General features: G+C 49.9%; 1 protein-coding gene across 1 annotated transcript; it reads left to right on the forward strand.

The window, feature by feature from the left end:
- Positions 1-125: 125 nt before the first annotated feature.
- On the forward strand, positions 126-10,313 carry MMP27 (matrix metallopeptidase 27). The gene is made up of 10 exons (XM_059392964.1): positions 126-227; positions 1,016-1,254; positions 2,247-2,395; positions 2,488-2,616; positions 5,109-5,270; positions 5,450-5,570; positions 6,817-6,947; positions 7,716-7,875; positions 8,632-8,735; positions 10,050-10,313. The coding sequence occupies exons 1-10, from the start codon at positions 126-128 to the stop codon at positions 10,292-10,294; spliced, it is 1,542 nt and encodes a 513-aa protein (XP_059248947.1). The 3' UTR covers positions 10,295-10,313.
- Positions 10,314-22,599: the final 12,286 nt, after the last annotated feature.

Below are 22,599 nucleotides of genomic sequence, written 5' to 3' on the forward strand. Positions count from 1 at the left end.
TTCATGGCAAATGTCCTTTTCTGGTATTAATTAAAAGACAATACAAGCCAAGTCATGCCACGTCTCACTCTTGTTTTCTAAATTCCGTGGAAACAGAAACAGGCTTCAGCAGAAAGGAGAGAGGAATGAAGAACCTTCTGCTTCAATGTTTGCTCCTTGTAACGTTTTCTTCTGCATTTCCTAGAGACCGAAACATGGACACTGGCGAGAACGCGCGGCTGGTGCAGGTATGTGTCTCAATATATGGTAATAAGGGCTATCAATAAAAAATTAATTTTCTTGGTTGCCTTGGAACCTAACAAGACAGCAAATTCCTGCAAAAGATTGTGGTACTTTCCCCTAACTCAAGGACACCAAGTAGCCGTGTGTGGGGCGGAACCTGGGGGTGTGAAAGGAAAGGAGATTTGCTGCCACTTCAAGCCATGGGTCCCGGCGGAGACCGAGCGGGGAGAAAGGGAACAGCACTGGGAGAAATGGGGTCTCTCCAGAGAAATATCATACCAGCTAGGGAGATCCAACTCCAGCTCTAGATCCTTACCCCTCCATGCATCGGAAATACTTGGCCTTGGAGATTCCCTCTAAAAATCAGTCCAGTCAATTTGCCATATTTGGCTAAATTAACCACATCTGCAAAAAGAACAACCACGTATCTCTTCTAGAATTTGTTTCAAGGGAACACCCAAATGCAGGGGCAAGCAGCAGTGTCTAAGCTGTGCGATCATTTAACACATGGAATCCGCCGATGCTCCTCCCTGCAGGCGTGGAGTTGTGTGGGCTGCGTGGGCTGGGTAACCCCAGTCCCACGGGCTCAGCCACTCGTGGGGAGCTGGAAAGGCAGGCTGGCTCTTTTCCCGCTTTTCTCCTCCCCTCCCCCTCCTTCCTTCCCCTCACTCCTCACGTCTTTCTTCCCACCCACTGCCAAAAAGGATTTCAGGTGATTTTGTTTTATCCGGAGATACAGATGTGCCGTCCTGTAGTGTGTGTCCTACTTTATTTTTTCTCTCTCTTGGATCAGGCATATCTCAACCAGTTCTACTCTCTTGAAATAGAAGGGAGTCCTCTTGTCCAAAGCAAGAACGGGAGTCTCTTAGATGGCAAGATTCGGGAAATGCAAGCATTTTTTGGACTGACGGTGACTGGACAACTTGACTCACGCACCCTGGAGATGATGAGGACACCGAGGTGCGGAGTGCCAGATGTGGGTCAGTATGGTTACACTCTCCCAGGATGGGGAAGACACAACCTCACATACAGGTAACACCTGCGCGTACTGTCTCCCCCCCAGCGCCCTGGTCCAGAACTACAGGACTGTAACGTTTACTTTACCGAGCGCTTCCTAGGTCACTGATCTCATTCACTCCCTCCTCCCTGCGACGCTGGGATGTCGGCAGCCCTGACGGGACTACCCGAAACAGACACTGACAGAGGTTATCGAAGCACCCCCCAGTCTTCCCAGCAGACTGGCTCTGGCAGTTCGCTTCACTTTCCCGCCTGGGCCACTCGCATACACGCTCAGCACCAGGAGCACGACGGGCGGCCGACGCGACGGCTCGAGCGGAGAAGATGGGAAGAGCCTGGGACTCAGCCAGTTCATGTTAGAGATGCCTCGGGCTAGCGTCGTCAACCCTCAAGTGGAGCCCGGGTGGAGCGGGGAGTCCACCCCAGGCGGGGCGGGGAGAGGGGGCCGGCTCACTGGCAAAAAGAGGGTGGGGTGTGCTTCCCACCCGAGTCGGTGGCCGTGACTGTGGCTCTCAAGCCCTCCCGCGGGCCTCGAAGAACACGTCTCCTAGCTCTTCCTTCACTGTGTTGAGTCTTAGGATTTAAAATAATCATAGCTCTAGCAAGACAGGGAATGGAAGCCAGAGGGAAGTCTTTTCCCGAGTAACTGAGTCTTTCAAGCTCTCAAGGGAGACTCTTTGCATATGACGGGAGCATGAGATTGATGCCCTCGAGCTGCCGAGAACGCAGATCTCCGCTCGTGCACCGCAAGCCCACCCCGGAGAGGGGCGCTCCCCCGTCAGAATGTATATCAGGGAAGTCACAGAACCTCTCTGAGCCTCGTTTGTTGACGTCTTGACAGGATCGGGTCACAGAGCATATGGAAAACTTTGTTTAAATACTAACACAAGAGCGGCCCGACACTATCAGTGACTGCTGTGTATGATTTATAAGAAACGATCATTTTGTCTTTGTGTGTCTACATGCATGTGCTGTCACCGACGCATCTGTTTCTGTAATTTTTGAAGAATCGTCAACTACACTCCAGATATGGCCCAGGCAGATGTGGACGAGGCCATCCGGAGCGGCCTTGAGGTGTGGAGCCGAGTGACTCCGCTGACGTTCACCAAGACTTTCAAGGGGGTTGCAGACATCATGATTGCCTTTAGGACCCGAGGTAAGGTTTCCGGCAGAGGGAAAAGTCTGGCTATTTCCATCTCAGGAGATTTGGACAGGCTGACCTTTCTCCCCCTGTGACCTGTGTCTCAGTGCATGGCCGGTGCCCTCGTTATTTTGATGGCCCCCTGGGAGTCCTCGGACATGCCTTTCCTCCAGGTCTGGGTCTGGGTGGAGACACTCACTTCGATGAGGACGAAAACTGGACCAAGGATGGAGCAGGTGAGCCCAGTTCTCTTCGTGAGCAGAATCTTGTTCTAAAGAATCCCTGAAATGGCTTCACGATTAGTTGCTTTTTACTTTCCAGTTGCCCCACAGTTTCCATATTCACTGATGGACGTTTCAGTATCTATTAGATAATGGTGCTCTTCACGTCAGGGCCTTACCCACACAGTGTCCTCGTGAAGACCCTGATCCTTTCCGGATCGGGGCCTTCTCCACACGCACGCACACGCTCACAGCGCCTGAAGGTCTGCCCTGTGCCTGGAACCATGCAAGACCCTGGAGTTGTGCTAGACCAACCACAGAGTTGTACTAGACCACAGAGTTGTACTAGACCAGGCCTTCACAGGTTCATGACCTTGTGTGCTGCAAGGCCCGGACCGGCACCCTACAAGTCAGCGTGGACTGTGTGTTGTAGCAAGGGTAGAAGTCCTAGGGGCTGGGATTCTGAGATCGTGACTGAAGGATGGTGTGTGGGCTCGCGGTGCCTAGAAGGTCGATTCAGAGGCATGAACTTCCTCTTCTAACACTTGCCCACCTGCTGAGGAATTGGACCCCAAACCTTACTCAACCCATTAGACCAAATGAGTTGATTTTATTTCTTTCCTAGAAAATAGGACATTTTCTACTACTTCTCAAACAAGAAACAGAACTTTACTACAGTAAAAATATGTGTATCCAACAAGGGAGCCAGCTCCGGAGACTCTGGGTTCTCCCCATTTCGTTTTCTGTCATTGACAGTAGTTGCCTTGGGTCTGGGGTCTGGTTTCCAGGGTCCCAGGAAAGCAGAGGCTATGGCTCTCCTGATGTGTGGTCTCTCCAATCCCACAGTTCAGTCCTGAACAAGTAAGTCCAGACAGTCTGTGAGCTGTTCCATAGTTTCTGCAAACCAGTACATGATAGATGTTCCACAGCTTCGGTAAACAAAGTCAATCAGTGATCCTTTACCAGACAGCCGCTTGAGCCGGCTCTACGCTAGAGCTGGAGTACACAACCGACCCTGACCTTCAGGGGTTTACAGCCTAGGGCACACGTAGTCTCAAGCAGCATTTAAATCAGCGTGACCCACCCCGGGATAAAGGAAACGATAGTAAAGTGGTAGGAGCAGGGGGAAGAAATGGGAACGGGAACACAGGTCAGGGGAGGAAGTGACGGCAGACCTGAGCAGGAGGCTAAGCAGGCACCCGGCCGGAGAGCACTCCTGAAAGCGCAGCCTGACCGACTCAAGCAGCAGGTGGCGGAAACGGTGAATAGGGCCCAGACCACGCAGCCTCTGAAAAGCCAGCATAAAGGATTGAAAGTCATGAGATGACTTGAATTTGAATTATCTTTTCAAAGAGTCCCTTGTCCCATCTTGTCCAAACGCACACCCAGCGACACGGTGAGCCAGATGAGAGGTACCAGTCAAGGCCAGAGCACAGAACCGAAAGGACCGTTAAATAATCCCTGGTCATTCTGTGCTCATTTGTGCTGCATCATCGGACAAGGCTCCATCAAAAAAGGCTTGGCCTTTTCTTTAGGGTCCATAGGCTGAATTGCAAGTCTAAGGACAGTCTTTTATGGTTCGAACCTTACAGGCTAGTGGGAGAGACAGGGAAAAGGGCAGCTTCGCCTGCATGCAGAGCCTTCCAGTGTGGGTGCGTAGGAGCATATCCAAGCATTCTTTCATCCAAATAAACCCCTGGACATCCAGCCACCCTTATGAAGTGCCCACTACTGACAGGTTAGCAGTCACCGGAGAGAAACGGTGGCTAAGACGCAGTCCCTGAAAAGACGCACAACTTCCTGAAAGTGGTCAGTGCAGTCCCTCACGTACTATGGCAGAATTCCACACCGAGTCTGTGGAAACGCAGAAAGGTGCCTCTAACTCAGCCAGGAGAGGAGGGCTGCCTACGAGAAGCCTCGCGCACAGGCTGATGCTAAAGGGATTTCCTGAGCGACAAGTGAGATAGCTCGGCACACGGGGCAGGAGAGACGATGTTCCGGGTAGAGAGGATGGAGGCAGGAGGACAGAGAGATTAGAAGGGATGTGGCACGAGTGAGAGATGAAAATGATGGCATATGGTTAGCTCATGAAATATGAAAACAAAGTATGAGCCTGATACAAAGGCAGGGACTAGATTGTGGAGGGCGATGGCGAGCACTTGATCCTACAGCAGGGAGGACTTCCACAGGATACAAGTAGGATAAACGTGATCAGACACACAGTCTAACCCAGCAACAACCCAAAACTGGTGGCTTCTTCTTTTTTATTTTCTCTAGTAATATCTGCTTCTCACACACCTGTTTCCTGCCATCTCGTTGTTCTTGATCATAGTTCTCCATGGTATGACTAGTGTTGAAATACTTCCAGATAAATGATGGCACATGGACCAATTATCCACTCTATGGCCAGCCTTTCCTTCTCTCCCCTTGGTTACTTCTTAACCTCAGATGCAACCATTCTCCTTTTGACGGACCCATATACCCATGTCTTTCCTATTTTTGTTAAGGATTCAGCTTGTTCCTTGTGGCTGCCCATGAATTTGGCCATGCACTGGGACTCTCTCACTCCAACGATCGAACAGCTTTGATGTTTCCAAATTATGTCTCCCTGGATCCTAACAAGTACCCGCTTTCTCAGGACGATATCAATGGGATCCAGTCCATCTACGGTGAGCAACCTCAGAAATCAGAATATAGGCGAACTCAGTAGGAAGATTTCCAGAAAGGAAGTGAAAAAATCACTTCTTGAAATATCACCATGAAGAAAACACCCACTTGGGTAAGATCCTTCTCTAGGTATTTCCGCATGCCTTCTGAATTCATGGTGCCCTTTCTTTTCTCATCAAAGGGAGTCTGCCTAAGACATCTGCTAAGCCAAAGGAGGCCACCATACCCCATGCCTGTGACCCTTATTTGACTTTTGACGCTATCACCACCTTCCGCAGAGAAGTAATGTTCTTTAAAGGCAGGTAAACTCATTCCCTTAAATACCTCAACTTCCTAGGAATATTTTATTTTCAAAAGATTTGGAGGTAAATAGGGAGGAAATCACAGAGATGGGGGAGAATGTGTTCCTTTTCCTTTTCATTTTATAACTGTCCATACTCTGTGGAATACTTTACTATGTGTATTCATCTCTTGCTTGTTTGATAAATTAATTTTTAAGAGTTGTTAAGCAAGTTTTTAATTGCCCTTGTATAAAAAGGTGAAGTAGGATCATTTTCAGTGACCTCTTCACTAAAACCGTACACCCATCCCAGTGGTGCGGGAGCTGACCATTTCAGGAGCCAATTTCATTTCCGGAGCCAATGGTTAAAGTTGGGGGAGGATTGCAAACCACTTCGCATCACTTCTGTAGCCTGGAACTGGCCATGGTTGGGGCATTTGCACCCTGGAAAGCAGCAGATGATAAAAGGTCTTTTTTCCAGCGAGAGCGCCAGCTGGGAAACACCGATGAGCAGACCGTTCCTTTACGGGGCAGCAGGGACGCGGTCGCCGGGGTGGGAGCACTCCTCTCTCCCCGTGGACAGCTCACTGGGCTGCAGTGGCAACGCGGCCCATCGGCTGTGTGTACCATGACTGCGTTTTCAGAACTCAGTATTGGGACACAGACCATCTCACAAGCACAGGGGCACAAGGAGAGAATATTTGAAATCAGTCTCCTTCTGCCCACAGCGAGACAGCCCTCGGATGCCATGCTCCGCGCCATGGGGGCTGAGGCCGCTTGGCCGGGACGTCAGAGAGGGGCGGTCCAGGGCAGGAAGGGCTCTTTGGTCTTGCTCATAGACTCAGAACTTTACTGCCCGAGGGGAACATCTGAGGAAATCTCTTACCGTGCGATGCTCACAAGTCTTCATTCTAGCGAACGTCAGACTAAAAGCTTCTTCTGAGATGCTCGCTGTTGCCTTGGAACTTTGAGCATCACTGATTTGGCAAAAACGAGGCCCCTGAGCACTGAGCACTGAGATTTCTGAGCGGGTTTCTATTCTCGGTTCCCAGGAGAGCGAGCTCACAGGTGTGTTTTGACCTGGGTAGTGACAGAGGAGCCGTGAACTCACAACCACCCACATCGGCTGAGGAGAAGTGTGTGCATGCTCTAAATGATTTGAGGGGAATCTAATGAATTCAGTAAAAGAGAAGCCTAGATTACAGTGTTTCCACTGCAATATACGCTGTTTGTGTAAAGTGCTTTTTTGTTGTTGTTTTTTAACACAGGCATGTGTGGCGGATTTACTACGATATTGCAGACGTTGAATTTGAACGGATCTCTTCGTTTTGGCCCTCCCTGCCGGCAGATATCCACGCTGCATATGAGAGCCCCAACGATAAGATTCTAGTGTTTAAAGGTAACTTTGCCCATCACGCTTTCTCTTCTGTCTCTGGATACGTAAACCGGTCGGTGGGTGTTTGGGGCAAGGAACACAAAATCCATGCGTGAGGCAAATAGAGAGTTCTTCGGCCGTGGGTTCCTATCAGAAAGAAAAACTATCCAGGGTTCTCTGTGGCTGTGAAAACGAACATTGTCCCAACTACACCGCAGCTAAAAGAAGCCTGTATGGTAAAAACTAAAATAACGATCTTCTTTCTGCCAAATAAAGGGAACCCATCCCTCTTTTATATCCCTTTTATACTAGGATTATCAGATTCAGCAAATTAAAATACAAGACACCCTGAATTTCAGATAAAACACACAATTTTTTTTATTATGAGCAGGTCCCTTGTAGTATTTGAATATAATTATAGTAAAAGTCAGCCAGTGTTCATTTGAAATTCAAATGTGCCTGGAATCTTACATTTTTCAGTGCTGTTTTTATATGGATTTCATCAGATTACTTGCCTTTGCGAAGAGCCGAGGGCTGGAATCTAGGAGAATGTGTACAAATGAAGCTCACTGGGTTGTCCGAGTCAGAGACATTGCCAGGAGGCACACTAGTGAGCGTGTTGCCTGGCGGTCGGCGTGTGTGGCGCGTGGACTCGGGATGATAAAGGCAGCTGAAGAAGGCAGGAAGAACAACCCCGAGAAACGAGGCATCTAGTTATTTTTGAGTTTCGTAGGACACCTGTTTTTCCCTCTAGGTAGCAGATGAGAAGATAATCACGTTCTCTCTTCCTAGATGACAGGTTCTGGGTGATCAGAGGATACGCTGTCTTGCCAGATTACCCCAAACCCATCCATACGCTCGGCTTTCCAAGACACGTGAAGAAAATTGACGCGGCTGTCTGCGACCACAGCACCAGAAAAACCTACTTCTTTGTGGGCATTTGGTGCTGGAGGTAAGTGTGCAGTTGACCTCTTCATTTTATTCTGCAGAAAACATCCACACACCATCACTTTAACATGGGCAGAAATAAAACTCACCTGTAGTCCTCTTAAAATCATTTATGTTCAAGCCCACCCCGGGTAGATGGCATTCACCAAACAAAAGAATGTTTCAAGGAGTCCAAAGCCTTTCTCAACATAAAAAATAATAATAATAAAATAAAATAAAGATAAAAAAAATAAAACAGGTGATGCCAACCAAATTGCTGATAATACAAACATACCCTGTCAAAATCTGCAAGCTGAGCCTTACTTTGTGTGTTTTTTTTTTTTTAATTGCAACATACTTATGATACAGTGTCATGTTGGTTTCTGGTACAACACAGCAATTCGACACTTCCCCCTCATCGCCTGGTGCTCGTCACGACAGGTGCCTGCCTTCCTCTCCTTCCCGTTTCTGTGTCCCCCACCCACCTCCCCTCTGGTGACCAGCCGTGTGATCTCTGTAGTGCAGAGTCTGTTTTGTGAGCCCACGTTCTGATTTAATAGCATCAGTCTGATGAAGGACGTGGCTTGTTTCCACTCCTTGCTTTTTCTTTTCAAGACACAAGTGATTCAGCCACACACAATCTTTGACATGTTTTTCATCATTGATGGAATTAGAAGCTGCTGCTTCTCCACATCCCCCTTTGACTCCGACTGGGGCAGTGGAAGGATTAAGCTCCCCAGAGCAAAGATCCCCTGGGAACATTTCCAATCCCTGCTCGCAGGTATGACGAAGTGACCCAGAGCATGGACAGAGGGTACCCACGGAGGGTGGTGAAGCTCTTCCCAGGAATTGGGCTCCGAGTCGATGCTGCTTTCCAGCATAAAGGTGAGCATCACTGCCTAAACCTGTGGGTACTCAAGAGACCTCAGTGGCGGGGAGAGAACATAGACAGAAGTGAAAATGCTTCCATTTTCCTTGGTTGGGTTTTTTGGTTTTTTGAGGTTGGCCCTATTTTTTTTTTTAATATGTTCAGTTAGCCAACATACAGTGCATCAATAGTTTTTGAGTAGCATTCACGGATTCATTAGTTGCATATAACTTTTAATGTGATTTTACTCTTCTCGGGTACCTATAATAATAAACTCCACCCAGGCTGGCATTCTCACAAACCTGATTAGTGAGCTCTAATTCTAAGTTCTGTTATACTATTTCAAATCTCTGCAAATGGTACCAAGATTAATTTTACTTATCATTGATCCAAGATAGCCCCTGAAACATACCCCCTGAAGAGTTGTTTTTGGTTTTGTTTTTGTTTTTCTAAGAATTTCTTTGTCAGAGACAGAGAGAAAGAGAACACAATCAGGGGAACAGTAGAGGTGGAGGAAGAAGCAGGCTCCCTGCTGAGCAAGGCACCCAGTGCAGGACTCGATCCCAGGGCCCTGGGATCATGACCTGAGCCGAAGGCAGACGCTTAACGACTGAGCCCCCCAGGCATCCCGCACACCTCCGGAGAGTTTTAAGTGTGAGAAATGACTAAGGACATGAACTGGACAGTGACTCTCGAACTAGCATGTGTGTAGTTAAAGTGTGCACTTGGGGGGTGCATGGGAAATGACTAATCCTTCAGAGTTTTTGAGGCAGATGTAGGACTGTGGGTAAGAAGCAGAAGTCTACAGCTTTAGAAGCACCCTGGTACTCAGAACGCTATGATGGCCTCGGACTTAGACCATGGATAACCACCTAGAACATGGGGTAAACAGAGCCTAAAAAGTTTCCTGAATGACACCACCATTTATTGCAGTGAAATCACACAAACCTTAACACCTAAAACAGAGCAGAACAACTGGAGGAAAATGAGGATATAGGGCCAAGGCCAAACCCACAGGGGCCTTCTCCTCCCCCTTTGCTAAGACACTGTTCTGAAACCTAGTATGAGAACCTCTGGCGTGAACCACAGTCCGGCGAGACAAGGGGTAAGCCCCTTGATATTCATGTTCAGACCTTGGCTTCTTCCTTGGGGAAATAAAACTAACAATATTTCTCATGTGACAATAGTAAAGTAAAATGGATCTCAGTAATACACGAGTTCCTTTTCTCTCAATAGTGTGCAATTATTTTTTTCTATCTATGCCTATAGTCAACAAGTGTGGAGCCGTCACAGAGTTGCACGAGATAACTAATGATATTCTCTCTCTCTAGGGTTCTTCTATTTCTTCCGTGGATCAAAGCAATTTGAATATGACCCCAAGGCAAAGAACATCACCAGAATAATGAAAATCAATTCCTGGTTTCGGTGTAAAGAACCATTAAACGCGTCATCCAATGTTAGTATCAGTGAGGAAGAAGTCTGTTCAGGAGGAGTAGAGATGTTTTATCATAAGAATTCGTACTTGCTTATTCTCAGCTTTGTTCATGTGCTGAAAAAAATCTGTAGTTATCAATAAATTCATAGACCTAAAATAAACCACCAGAGGTCTTTTAATCTGAACTCTACTTCAAAGTGGAGTAGAGCTGTTCTGTCACCCACGTTGCTGGTCCTGACTCTGGGTATCTGTTGGACAAAGATCCCGTGGGTATCCTGAGCTGCCTGATGCTTTTTACAGGAAGTTGTGATGTGTCAAACTCTCACTGTACTTTAATCCCATTTTATGCTTTGTGAACCTGAAGAAGTGAGCGTGTCTTATAACTGAATACTGCAGACGTTATTAAACCAATCTTCAGCACCTATTTTGTCTGGACCTGAGCAGTTAGAGGCCCTACAAACTGAACCCTCTTCCCCACCCCTATTCTGAACCCACCGAGAAATAGTGCTCAGTTCGGACAGAAAAACGCTACCTTTTTTACTGATAAAACTTACATAAGTGAATGTACCTATGGACAAGCTAGTTTCCTAATATCAGATTCTAGAATAAGAGGTACTTGCACACAAGTCGTGGGGAGAACTGGAAAGAAGCAGGTGTCCACAAGAAGGTGAGCCTTCTACAGGTTGCTTGGAGCCCAGAGAGAAAGAAAGAGGACAGAGCTGCGTGTGCCACATTTCTGTTCCTGAATTCACCATCAAATAAGTTATTCTACCTGCCAAAGGGAAGAGAGAGCCTAGAGAGATACCAAAGTTCTTACATGACTTAGGAAACGAGTAGGAGAAGGAAAGTAGTGTTCCCTCCACCCTCCCAAGCATAAGCCAGTGCATTTAACCATTTCTTAGAGAGTTTAAAATCAGATTTTACACACAGTGATCTCGTATACAAGAAATGTATACTTTTCTTCCCCGTGTTTGAAATATTGGGTTTCACCTGAGCTGAAACCCATAGATGGGAAGTTCCTGTCCTCTTTGTTATACCAAGTCCTTGCTGAATTCCTAAATTCTTAATGGTTAGATTTTACCTTTCCACCCTTATAGCTAAAAGCTTGGTTAAGCTCTTCATGACTTTTCTGACCCAGAAGAGGGGAGTTGTCAGTTGAACTTGATTCTGATGCAGTGATAGATTGAGCAGGTGTCAGCTAATAGAAAATATGCATAGAAAAATCTTGGGAATTCCTACAGTCGCATTCCCTACCTTGAGTTCATTGTTCCCAGATTCCTTTAGAAAGGGATTTAGGAAAGAGTTATTGCATATTTGAAATAGAAAGTAAACTTTAAAGAGTACAGCTTAATACTTACAATACAGTAGATACTAGGTCAGTCGTGTAAAAAATAGTGTTGGAATAATCAAATGTTTATACATACACAAAAACAGAACCTTGATCCCTACCTCACATGGTTTACAAAAATTAATTCAAAAGGAGCCATAGACCTGTAGTAGAAGAATAAAAAATACAAAACTTTGAGAAGAAAATATTAAAAAATTTTTGTGGCCTTAAGCAGAGATTTTGAGATAGGACGTAAAAAGCTTGAACCATAGAAGAAAACCCTGATGAATTAAATATCCCGAATATAGAAAGGATTCTTATAACCCAAAAAGAAGACAAACAACTCCCTTTTTTTAAATGGCCAGAATATTTGCTCTCTGAGTGGCATAAACACATAAGGAGATGTTCAACATCTTAATCCTTTAGGAAATGCTAATTCAAATCACAATGACTGCTGCATCCTCAGTAGAATGGTTCAAAAAGACTGAAAGACTGAAAGTAACTGGAACTCCCTTGGAGTGAGAACAAAAAATTAGGCCCTTCAGAAAAGAGTTGGGTTACTCCTTGTAACACTAAACATTTGCTTTCCATGTGACCTATGACCCCATTCCTAAATGCTTACCAGAGAAAAATGAAAACATGTGAACGGTTGTTCATAAATGTCAATGATCGCTTTCTTTCTTTATGGCAGCTGAAACTGGAAATGACCCAAGTGTCCGTCACTCGGTAAATGGATAAACTGTGGTCCATCCATCCAGATGAAGGGAAACCACACGTGCAACCATAAGGAGGAAACCCAAAAGCCTTGATAAGTGAAAGAAGCCAGACACAGAGGACTCATTATCACATGATTCCCTTTATATCACAAATTAGAAAAGATAGAAGAGAAATTATAGAAAACATATCACTGCTCGCCACTGGTGGGGCACAGGGGCAGAGACTGAACGTGAAGGGACATGAGGCTGGAGATGTTCTGTGTCATGACTGTGGACATGAGGCTGGAGATGTTGTGTCATGACTGTGGACATGAGGATGGAGATGTTGTGTCGCGACTGTGGACATGAGGCGGAGGTGTTCTATGTCATGATTGGGGCAGTGGCAACACTGCTGAATATATTTGTTCAGACTGCACTAAATCAGTGAATTGTGTTATATGCTAGTTCTGCATCAGTGTCACTGATTAACAAGAGCAGTGGGGCGTAGTGCTTAGTCGACCCTCAAATGCTGTTTGACAGTCTTTTGTTTTCTTGCATCTATTCTCAGGTCTGTGGCATAAATGGCTGTGATATTATAATTTGGGGGCATCTGAAATTGCACTCAGATTTGCTATGGGCAGGTACTTTCTCTGCGATTTTCAGGGAAAATATTGATCCATAGGAGAGGACACAATTCAATTATAAAAACAATCCTATTTTACACTCAATGGAACATGTAAAAGCACGGTTTTCTGAGGAATACATGTTGACTATGAGAGCTATGTTAAACATTTATAAGAATAACCCAGAGGTCAGGTGATATCACTCAGCCTTTGAAACGTAAGTAAACTTGACTTCCAAAATCCTAGACGATTGTAAGACCCTCCACCAGCCAACTGTCCCTTAGCCAAGCCCCCTCCCAGCCACGTCCAGGCCTTCAGCCCCTGCTCCTCGGTCTAACTCCCTCCCTGCTTTGCCTTCTGTGACGAACCCACGTTTCTATTATTTTTTCCTTTGGAATGTGTAGCAGTGAAACTAACTTTGATTTGTTCTCTTCATGGTGCCATCAAGGCCTCTGCTTTCTTGGAAAAGCAGTTTAGGTGATATGTTTTGCTCCTAGACAAGAGCACCAGAGTACATGCTCACCGTCCCTCATGCAGAAAGCGTCTGAATTTCCCTCGGCATGCTTGGAGGCTGGGCAGGTCATGGGCTCTGGAGCCGGACGGCTCAGGTACATGGCCCACCTTGTCCACCTAGCAGCTGTGGGACTTTGGGCAAGTTCCTGAGCTCTCCGTGCCTCAGTTTCTCCACCTGTGGAAGAGATCCAGGCTCAGGACAAGGGGTGACATTAGGATTTCAAGCAGAGCACGTGCTGGACAAGCGTGCGCCATCATTACTAGGGGAGATGAATGATTTATCCTGAGGTACAAGCAATGGGAAATACGAGAAGCCGATCTCAGAGTTTCCCCGAACTGAAATAAAGCAGGAAGCAGTTCTTCCCCAGCCGCGCCGTCCAGTTACTGGGAACAAATTGACCAGAGGGGCAGACTTTGTTTCAGTTTTCTGTGTGAGCCGGTCTTCTCCAGGGTGGGATCGGGTCTGGAAACAAGGAAAGAGCTTCAAAAGCAACATGACAGGACCATGTGGACAAGAGCTCTGCATTTTGGAGATCTGAGCCATGGACATGGAACACGAGTGGATTCACACAGACAGAAGGCGTTGGAACGCCCTCTCGCCTGCAGACGGAGAGGGAACTCGCTGTCCCCTGTTTGTTGGGTCGGCCCTCCGTCCACGCTCAGCTGAATGAGTCCCTTGTTCCACAGGGAAACGGAAGAAGGTTTTTCTTTCAGTCTTGAAGATCATTTAAACACATGGCCTATCTTTAGGCTGAAATTCAGTCCCTTGTTTGTCTTCAGGTATAAGGAACCCTAAAAAGGAAGTTCAGTAGCTAAAAAATACCTCTAACTTTCTCAAGCTGGTCCCAGGGTCATTGATGCTAAGTGTGTGTTCTCAGTCCCAGATACAACTACCTACCTGAAGTTTCCACAGGAAAACAAAAACCCAACTTTCCCTGACAGGAGTCACTAGAGGAGATCAGGAAAGCCTGGACAGAACAGGCAACCATGAATGAAGACTCCCTCAGAGGGAGAAGTTTCCAGAACAGAGAAATGTCTCTGTCTGACCACACTTCATAGTTCTGTGTGGCTTTTACTGCTTAAATGACCATAAAGCCAGACTTGGTTTTCATCTCGAGAGCTGATAAACTATTTTTGTCTATTTATTTCTGAACTATGGTGTTCAATTTTATTAGCAATAAATAGTACAAGACTTATTTTCAAGCTTGTTTTATTTACTTATTCTCTGATAAATTGAGTTCAGTGTTTCAGATTCCCTGAACTATTTTTAAAACTTAGAAAGCAGAAGAGCCCAAGAGGGAAGACTTCAAGTGGACAAACCCGCGAGGAAGAAACAAGGTTTCAGGCATGGACAGTGCGCTGGAAGTAGGAGCCCGGGGTCTGAAGGGTCACATACAAAAACGCATCACACGCTACAAGGTTCTCAAGATGAACGTGACCTTCTGGGAGCCTCGTGTTAGAGAACATGCCAAGTCGGGTTTCAGCGAAGGCGGCTCTCGTTTTCACGTAACACCCGGCCGGTGGCGGGACCGTGGCTCAGTCTCGTCGGTTCGACACGCCTGTCTTCGGGGCCTGCTCCACCCCATCGCCCTGTCTGCGAGGCCCGCGCTTCCCCTCGGATGTTCACCGCGGGCCTCCTAGTGCCACGCTCTGCTCCGGAGCCAAGGATGCTGGCGTGTTCCCAACCGCAGAGCCCCAGGCTTCCTGCGCCTCCGGTGCCGGTCACAGTAGAGAAACCACAAACAAACCAGAAACTAGGAGTATGTCCAGTTGACATACTCAGAGACATCCTGGAGCAGGCTGGGCCCCGCCGGGCAGGAGCCGGGTCAGGGTGCCTGGGGGGTACCCCTGCAGGTTGGGCCGCCTCTGGGTGCGTTCCTCCAGGGGCCGCCAGGAGAGCAGGACCCACTCCCCTTCGTCGCCGGCAGCGTTTCTCCTGGTGGCTGCGTCTGCAGGGCCCCAGCTTCTGCTCTGGCGAGGTGATACGGTCCCTCTCTCACCTCTGGGCTCTTCACTGTCCCCTCTGGCTTCTCGGCCTCCTCCATTGCTCTTAGAATGAATTTGCTGCAGTCAGTCCCCCGTTTCCAATACTCAGTGATTTCTGTTTTCCCATTGACAAGTCACTAATACTCAGTACGGTGCGCACGTGTGGGGTGTCTGGGGTGAGCTACGTGGAGCTCTTGGTGAAGACCCGAGTCCTAAAATCCGAAGGAGAGAGCAAGGAAACCATGCCTCAGGGAAAAGAGTGCCACAGGAAGAACAGTTCCATGCAAAGGCCCTGAGGCTGAGTAACCGTGAAGAGGCTCCTGGGACCGGGGAGAGGCTTGGGTAGGAGGAGACTGAGGGGAAGAGATGAAGTCGGAGGAGCCGCGGGGAGACCGTCATGGGGGGCTCCCAGGTCATCCTATCGACCTGAGAAGCTAGAGAGATTCAAGAAGAGAAGCGACGTGGTGATCGTCTGACTTGCGTTTAGAAGATCCCTGCAGCTGCAGACACAGGAGGCGGACGGGAAACTCCGAGCACCGCCGGTGATGCTGGCCGCCGAGAGAAAGAGCGTGAGGGGTGCCCTGAGGGGGCCACGACAGGATGGGCTCTTCCGTCTCATGGCCGTAGTGTGACTCAAGACGGGAGTCAAGGGCAAGCCAGCCTTCTTCCCAGACAGCTGGGAGAACGGAACGTGCATTCACTGGGCCACCAGCCCCGGGGAGGAGCAGCTCTGAGCAGAAAATCCAGACTCCAGCAGGCGGAGGATATGTGGGTCAGAGATTCAGAGGCGAGGCTGAGTGTGGGGTGTCCATCCAGTCCAGGATCGGATCAGGCCCCCTGGGCGGTGACCCAGAGAGGGACGAGAAGTGGCTGGAAATCCATTCCTCGTCATCAGCAGCCTGAAGGTGAGCTGTGCTGTACGTTTGGGCCCCACAGCCATCACACAGGGGCACGTGGGCACGGGGTCCTGCTGGGGTCTGTCCCCAGGCGGCCTGCCCTGAGAGGTTCACCGCCGCTCCCAGCCCATCGGCCGACCCTCCTGGTCAGAGCGGGCACGTCTTGTAGGACAGGGACAGATGGACAGGCAGGCACGAGCTCCCCAGCCACCCAGATTGAAGCAAAGGACGGTCAGCGTGGGGGCCAGTCCAGGATGCGAAGTCAGCCGTGCCAACTGTACGTCACGGTCTCAGTAAATTCATGGAAAGATAAATACATTTGTCCTTAATGCAGGAAAATTTACCACTTGAGGAGGCTTCCGTCGTGCCTTCCCGAGGAGAACTGTTTTCCGTGATGGAGGGGAGCTCTGCCCGCCTCCTCGCACATGGTCTGCAGCCGGATTCTGGCCTGCAGGGTCGCTGAGACGTTGTTTAGTAAGTATTACTAAGTTCACTGACACTGTTTCTATGAGGATGGGACTTCAGGAACCACAGAGAGAATCCGTTCAAGAAGCCGCTGCATTCCCATCAGAGGAGCCGCCTCTTTCCAACCTGCCTGCCGGCGCAAGCCAGGAGGAGCCCCAGGCCTGCCCACGTGGGAAGGTCTCCAGCCTTAGCAGAAAATGCGATTTTTAAGTCCTTCATTTCACTGATACTCATCTCAAGCCAGTTCTTTTTCTTTCTTTCTTAATTTTTTTTTTTTGTAAGATTTTATTTACATATTTGAAAGAGAGAGAGAGAGCACACGAACAGGTCGGGGCGGGGGCCAACGGGGGAAGGGGACAGAATGTGAAGCCGACTCCACCTGCGCAGGGCCCCCCGGGCCTCGATCCCACGACCCTGAGATCATGACCTGAGCAGAAACCAAGAGTCAGACGCTTAACCGGCCGAGCCCCCGAAGCCCCCCGAAGCCGGTTCTGTATGGACACTTTAAGCGATTGTACTGCTGACCATCTCCAAACACAGGACGCAGCTTGCCCCAAGCTGTCTCATTTGTCCTGTAGGAGTGGCCACTGCTGTTTTTCACACATGATGAGGCTCTGAGGCCTTAGCTTGCCTGCCCAGGATCATGGCCGAATGTCAGCCCCCACGGCCCCTCCCATGCTCCGGTGTCTGCGGTCTCCTCGCAGAGCACCGGCCTCTGCACATTCCGCACGCACCGCAGAACAGGCTCCCCCTGCGTGGTGGTCTGTGCGCCTGTAGGAACCGGGCTCCACCCGCTCCAGGCTTGCGGCAGCAGCAGGCTCAATTGCACAGGCTTCCTGGTTCTTCTGCAACACGTTTCACCAAAGCTGGATTTCACGATTCCTGTGGTTTCTTTTCTCAATGCGTGTAAAGGACAAAGAAGGAGCATGGTGCATTCCCCGTTAAGCAATCTGACGGCACAGCGAGCGGCAGGCGGTAGCACCTGGGGTGCCCGTCCACAGAGATGCTCTCGGCATGCAGTTGTCAGAGGAAGTGGGGCCCCAGGGGCTGGGTCTCAGCTGTCTGCCTGGGACCCCACTATTCCGTGGTCATAAATGCAGCCCCAAACACTGACCTGCCGGGTCCTGGCATCGAACTCTGTGAGCAGGGGACAACGCCGTGACCGTGAGAAGTTACTGTTTCACTGACCACCTCTTGATCTTACTTGGTTCTCAAGGCAAGGCTGAGGCCTAAGAAGAAAATGCTGGCCAGGGGGATGCTTTCTACAAAGAGGAAGGCAAAGATCCTGGATGAGCTGAGTTAAAGGAAGAATTTGTGTTCAGACTCCTGCCTGGCCGTGTTCTTCCGGCCGTTCGGGGGCCCTTGGCTGGAGCCCAGGATGACGCCCACTGCCCCTCCCGCCCCTCCTGGCCCCTCTCCCTGAGCTGCTGGGAATCTTGTCCTATCCGCCCTGTGGTGGCTCATGGCCCTCCGCCCGTGCTAGCAGCATCTCGGTCTGAGCTCCCTGCTCACGTGGTGCCACTTAGAACTCATGGCCTGAGCTCCTGGGTCCTGTGCCTCTGCTGACCCCTGAAACCTGCCCCCATCTGCAGAAGGGTGGGGGAGCGTCCTACCCAGGGAAACCCATCTGCACCTTGGGACCACCTTTTCTCCTGGAAAACAGAACATGCACTTCGCAGTTTGTTTGTTTCTTTCCTTCTCTTTTTAAATGGGTGGCTTCAACCCCAAATGTTTATTTCTCACAGTCCTGGGGGCTGGACCATGGAAGCCAGCAACTGCCTTCCAGTGACAGTTCTCTTCCTGGTGATGTCACAGGACCTTCCCTGGACAGTGTCCCAAGAGAGTGCGCTCCCCCCTCTGGTGTCTTTTTATAAGGGCACTAATCCCATCACTGGGCCCATACTCTGACCCATCTAAACCACCTCCCTCCCAAAGGCCCCACCTCCAAATTCCATCCCGCTGGGGATTAGGATGTCCACACAGAGATTGAGCCCCAGGTGTGGGACACCAGTGTTGGCTCCGCAGCAATGCACAATGAGAATGACTCTGGGAGCTTTTAGAATTTCTGATAGTGAGGCTCCTTTCTGCTGGACCAATTAAGTCAGAGTCTGGGGAGGGTGAGGCCTGAGCCCCTGCATTTCCAGCGAGCTCCCCCATGAGGCCGGTGGAGTGTCTGAGCAGCACTGACTTCCTGCCGCAGAGGTTCCCTGGGGTTCCTGTGGATCGCAGCTGCCTGTTGGGTAATAATTCTGTGTGGGGGCCTCCCTCCTGCCTGTCGTCCTGCTAAGGCCTCTGAGGCTATGTGGGCAGAGGGAGGGCCCGTCAGAGGGCCCGTCAGAGGGCCAACGAGGCTGTGTCCTCCTGCTCATGCCCCCGTGACCCCACCCCGGGTGCGAGTGGCAGGCCATGCTGGGGGGCGGGAGGCCTCGTTCTCATCATCCCTGATGCGCTGCACAGACGGCCCCACCAGCCGTAACGAGCACAGGAGGCCCAGCACATGTGCAGCCACTTCAGCGAACGCCTGCGCCCGTGTGCCTGGGGCCTCTCCCTATAAAGCTGGGAGGAAGCGCCCTGCTCTGGGAGAAGGGGCCTCGGTGGGGAGAGGAGCTGGTTAGGTCTGCGGCCCTGCCACAGCCTGGGCAGCAGCTTCTGGCACCTCTCGGTTCCCAAGTGCCTTCTCAGCCAGGGAGGACAATCCTGGCCTTGGCCCGGCCCCGCAGCTCCCCGCCCTTGACCGCTCCGGAGCCTGGTTCCATAACTGCGGCTGTGGTGGGGAGCAGCAAGCGTCAGAAAGGCCCCATTTGGGCGCCTTCTGTTTCGCTCACCTGAGCCAGCCCCTCAGGGGTCCCATCCCCAGGACAACAGGCCTCTTGCTCGGCTGGCGTCGGTGGGAAATGCCGGATTCAGGGATTAAAGCTAGTTGTGAAACAGCTTTCCCAGAAAGGCCCCAGCCCCGCCTGAGCTCTGAGGGCTTGGAAATCTGGCTGAAGCGCCAGGAACTCACGAAAAGCTGTCGGACAGACGACTCCGCAGGCAGCTGGCACAGACGGCGCATTCCTGTCCCGGAGCTGTCTGACTCGCTGGGGAGAGAAGAAGGCTTCCTGACTTACTCCTCCTGCCAAGGAGGGCTGCCATGGGTCTCCTCCTCTGTCTTTGCCCCCCAGGCTCTGCGTGACAGGTAGGGTTCTGGCGCTGGTGGCAGCCCCGGGCAATGGGGGGAGGGGCGTGACCAGCCGGTGGCCAGCCTTGCCCAAGGAGGGCTTGCATCTCTGGCCCACTCCGTCCTCCAGCTCCTGCGGGCGAGCACATGGTGCCTTAACTCCAAGCTGCTCTGATGAGTAAAACACACTGGAAAAAGGGCGGGGAGTGCCTGACAGCCGTTAAGCCTCTGCCTTCAGCTCAGGTCATGATCCCAGGACTCTGGGATCGAGCCCCACATAGGGCTCCCTGCTCAGCGGGGAACCTGCTACTCCCTCTCCCACTCCCCCTCCTTGTGTTCCCTCTTTTGCCTTCTCTCTCTGTTAAATAAATAAAATCTTAAAAAAAAAAAAAAAGTAAAAGTGTTAAAATAAATAAATAAATAAAAGGCGGGGTGCACCCTGACAAGGCTGATCTCCTCAGAGAAAGTTCTAGAATTTGATTGCACCCGGTGAGGTTCTCCTCCTCTCCATGGCATTTATCGGGGGGAAAAGACCAGGTTTGGCCCGTAGGAGAACCCTGAGGTCAACACCCAGAGGAGAACCCAGCCAGGTGACAGGACCGGGCGCTCTAGGACCCCCGCTGGGGAGCACACACCTGCTCATGCTGTCCGAGCCCTGCCTGAGCCGCCAGCCTGTCAAGTCTGGTTTTCACCATTTTCTGAATTTAAATCTTTGAATCTTCGGCATTATTTAAAACATTTAAAATTATTTTAAAAATTTAAAAATGCCCGTGCGCACCCTAGTGAGAACCCAACTGAGCTGAGAGAGTGCTCGTGTGGCCCCGCTGCCTGTTAGAGGGAAACACGCAAACCCGGGTTTCTCTGATTTCAGCTTCAGGTGGATCCCCAGGGAGAACGTGTGGCTCCTGATACGAGACGGGACGGACCTGAGATTCTTCCAACAACAGTGAGTAAAATGGTTCTCTTCCTCTGGGATTGGTGTAGGCCACGCAGCCTGTGAAGGTACCAAGAAGACACGGGAGATTTGTTAAAACCTTTTTTTCTTCCCACATAAGGCACAGACCCAGAAATTACAATTAAAAAATTGAATTTGGGCACCTGGGTGGCTCAGTCAGTTAAGCAGCTGCCCTCGGCTCGGGTCATGATCCCAGGGTCCTGGGATCGAGGCCCACGTCCGGCTCTCTGCTCAGCAGGAAGTCTGCTTCTCCCTCTGCTGCTGCCCCTGCTCGTGCTGTCTTGCAGTGAAGAATTCTAAGATGTACGCTCATAGCAACATTCAAATACACCACATAGTTTTACTAACTACAGTGCCCATGCGGTACATAAGAGCTCCGTAACTTATTTATTTTATCACTGGAAGTTTGGAACTCCTGACTGCCTTCACCCGTTTCGCCCACCCCCTCCTCCCGCTGCGTCTGGCAACCACCAGTCTGCTGTCCTGTATTTGAAAGCTTGGGTGGGGTGTATTGTTTTGTTCACCTTCCATTTAGAAGTGATAAAGCAGCTTTACTCACAGTGACCACAAGCTGAACACAACGTAAATGTCCCTCGATAGATGAACGGTAGGTAGACTTGGGTACCATCGTGGCTAGAACACCAATCATCAGCTTAAAGGGATAAACTATTAACAGACACAACAACTTGGCTGGCTCTCAAGGCATTACATTAAGTGGGAAAAAAAAATCTCAAAAAGTCACAAACTGTGATACCTTCTCTAAGTGACAAAATTATAGTGATGGAAAACCAGTTCCTGGTTGCCGGGGATGTGGGATGGCGGGAACCCTACAAACGTGCCAGCTTCATTTCCTGGCTTCCTAAGATGGAATCATTAGGGGAAACGGAGGAAAGGTACACAGGTCCCCTCTGTACAATCTTTCCAACTTTGTGTGATCCTTTTAAATTTTTTTTGAAAGATATCCGTGTTCAATTTAATATTTAACATTTGATTTGTATGTTGCCTCAAAAAGTTTCAAAGACACTGAGGGAGAAGAAAATAAGGTCAAGAATAATATATAACAGGGACGCCCAGGGGCCTCAGTCTGTGAAGGTCTGCCTTCCGCTCAGGTCATGATCCGGGGGCCCTGGGATCCAGCCCCGTGTCAGGCTCCCTGCTCAGTGGGGAGCCTCCTTCCCCCTCTGCCGCTGCTGCCCCTGCCTGTGCTCTGTCTCTCACTCACTCTTGCTCTATCTCAAACAAAATATTTTCTAAAAGATTTATATTTATTTTAATATATAATGTATATGTAGTATATATAATAATATAATATATAATAAACGCCTTTTTTCCCCTTTAGGAAGACTGAATTGTGTGTAAAGCCTTATATATCTGCAGGAGTTTCCTCGGTGATGCTCAAGGCACTAGGAGCAGAGACCGCCCCTGGGCAGGAGCGAGATGGCAGGAATTCAGAGCGGGGACACTTGCAAGGGTGCACTAATGACTGCACAGAGACCACAGGTTGGGGCTGGGACCGGCAGAGCTGCGCAGTGACCTCACAGCCTCCCCAGGCCAGCAGGCGTGCTTCCTCCCTCGGCCACCAGATGGCAGTGGCTCCCCAGAGCATTTGAGCAGAAGGTCAGGAAATCCTCAGGCCCCCTCCAGGCGGGCCTCCCATCTTACAAATCAGGCCCAGAGCCTTCTCCTCCCTGGCCTGCCTCCCTGAACCCGCTGCCCCAGGCATCTACGCACCCGGCCTCCGTGCCCGTGTGGGCAGGTCCCCGGTCAGCAGGGGCTGAGCTTGCACCCCAATGCACCCCCCCACCCCGCAGGAGCACAAGAACAAA

The sequence above is a fragment of the Mustela nigripes genome, chromosome 1 (assembly GCF_022355385.1).
Source record: "Mustela nigripes isolate SB6536 chromosome 1, MUSNIG.SB6536, whole genome shotgun sequence".
NCBI classification, from domain to species: Eukaryota; Metazoa; Chordata; class Mammalia; order Carnivora; family Mustelidae; genus Mustela; species Mustela nigripes.

What these genes read in the sequence shown, in the direction of transcription:
- MMP27 (XM_059392964.1), top strand. Translation starts at nt 126, where the DNA reads ATGAAGAACCTTCTGCTTCAATGTTTGCTCCTTGTAACGTTTTCTTCT. An exon ending in GTAATGTTCTTTAAAGGCAG is followed by an intron (nt 5,571 to 6,816) that starts GTAAACTCATTC and finishes TTTTTAACACAG; the next exon opens with GCATGTGTGGCGGATTTACT. An exon ending in TAAGATTCTAGTGTTTAAAG is followed by an intron (nt 6,948 to 7,715) that starts GTAACTTTGCCC and finishes CTCTCTTCCTAG; the next exon opens with ATGACAGGTTCTGGGTGATC.